General features: G+C 42.7%; 1 protein-coding gene across 1 annotated transcript in view; it reads right to left on the reverse strand.

The window, feature by feature from the left end:
• Window positions 1-195, reverse strand: part of TM35_001521000 (uncharacterized protein) — a gene marked incomplete at both ends in the record, with an annotated part of 1,257 nt that extends 1,062 nt beyond the window's left edge. Inside the window, one exon of the mRNA XM_029031924.1 lies at window positions 1-195. This exon is cut by the window's left edge and continues 1,062 nt beyond it. Within this exon, the coding sequence (XP_028876781.1) occupies window positions 1-195 (195 nt within the window).
• Between the last annotated feature and the right edge of the window lie 11 nt (window positions 196-206).

The following is a 206-nucleotide window of genomic DNA, read 5'->3' on the forward strand; positions in this document are numbered from 1 at the left end:
AGGGAAATTAGATATAGAAGGACGGTAAAGCATATTGTACTCTATCCTCCTGCTGGCATCATTTATGCCGGTGGGAAAGATGTCATACCCATTACCGGCATACGCAACCAAATCCCTCCGTTGTAGAACACTCTTCTTGCTTACTCGTTCGTCAGGTGGTTGAATTATTTTCAGTTCTTTACCAAGCAAAGTCACAAAGTTCTTGG

Source organism: Trypanosoma theileri (genome assembly GCF_002087225.1).
Source record: "Trypanosoma theileri isolate Edinburgh chromosome Unknown TM35_Tth_152_V1, whole genome shotgun sequence".
In the NCBI taxonomy this organism is placed as follows: Eukaryota; Euglenozoa; class Kinetoplastea; order Trypanosomatida; family Trypanosomatidae; genus Trypanosoma; species Trypanosoma theileri.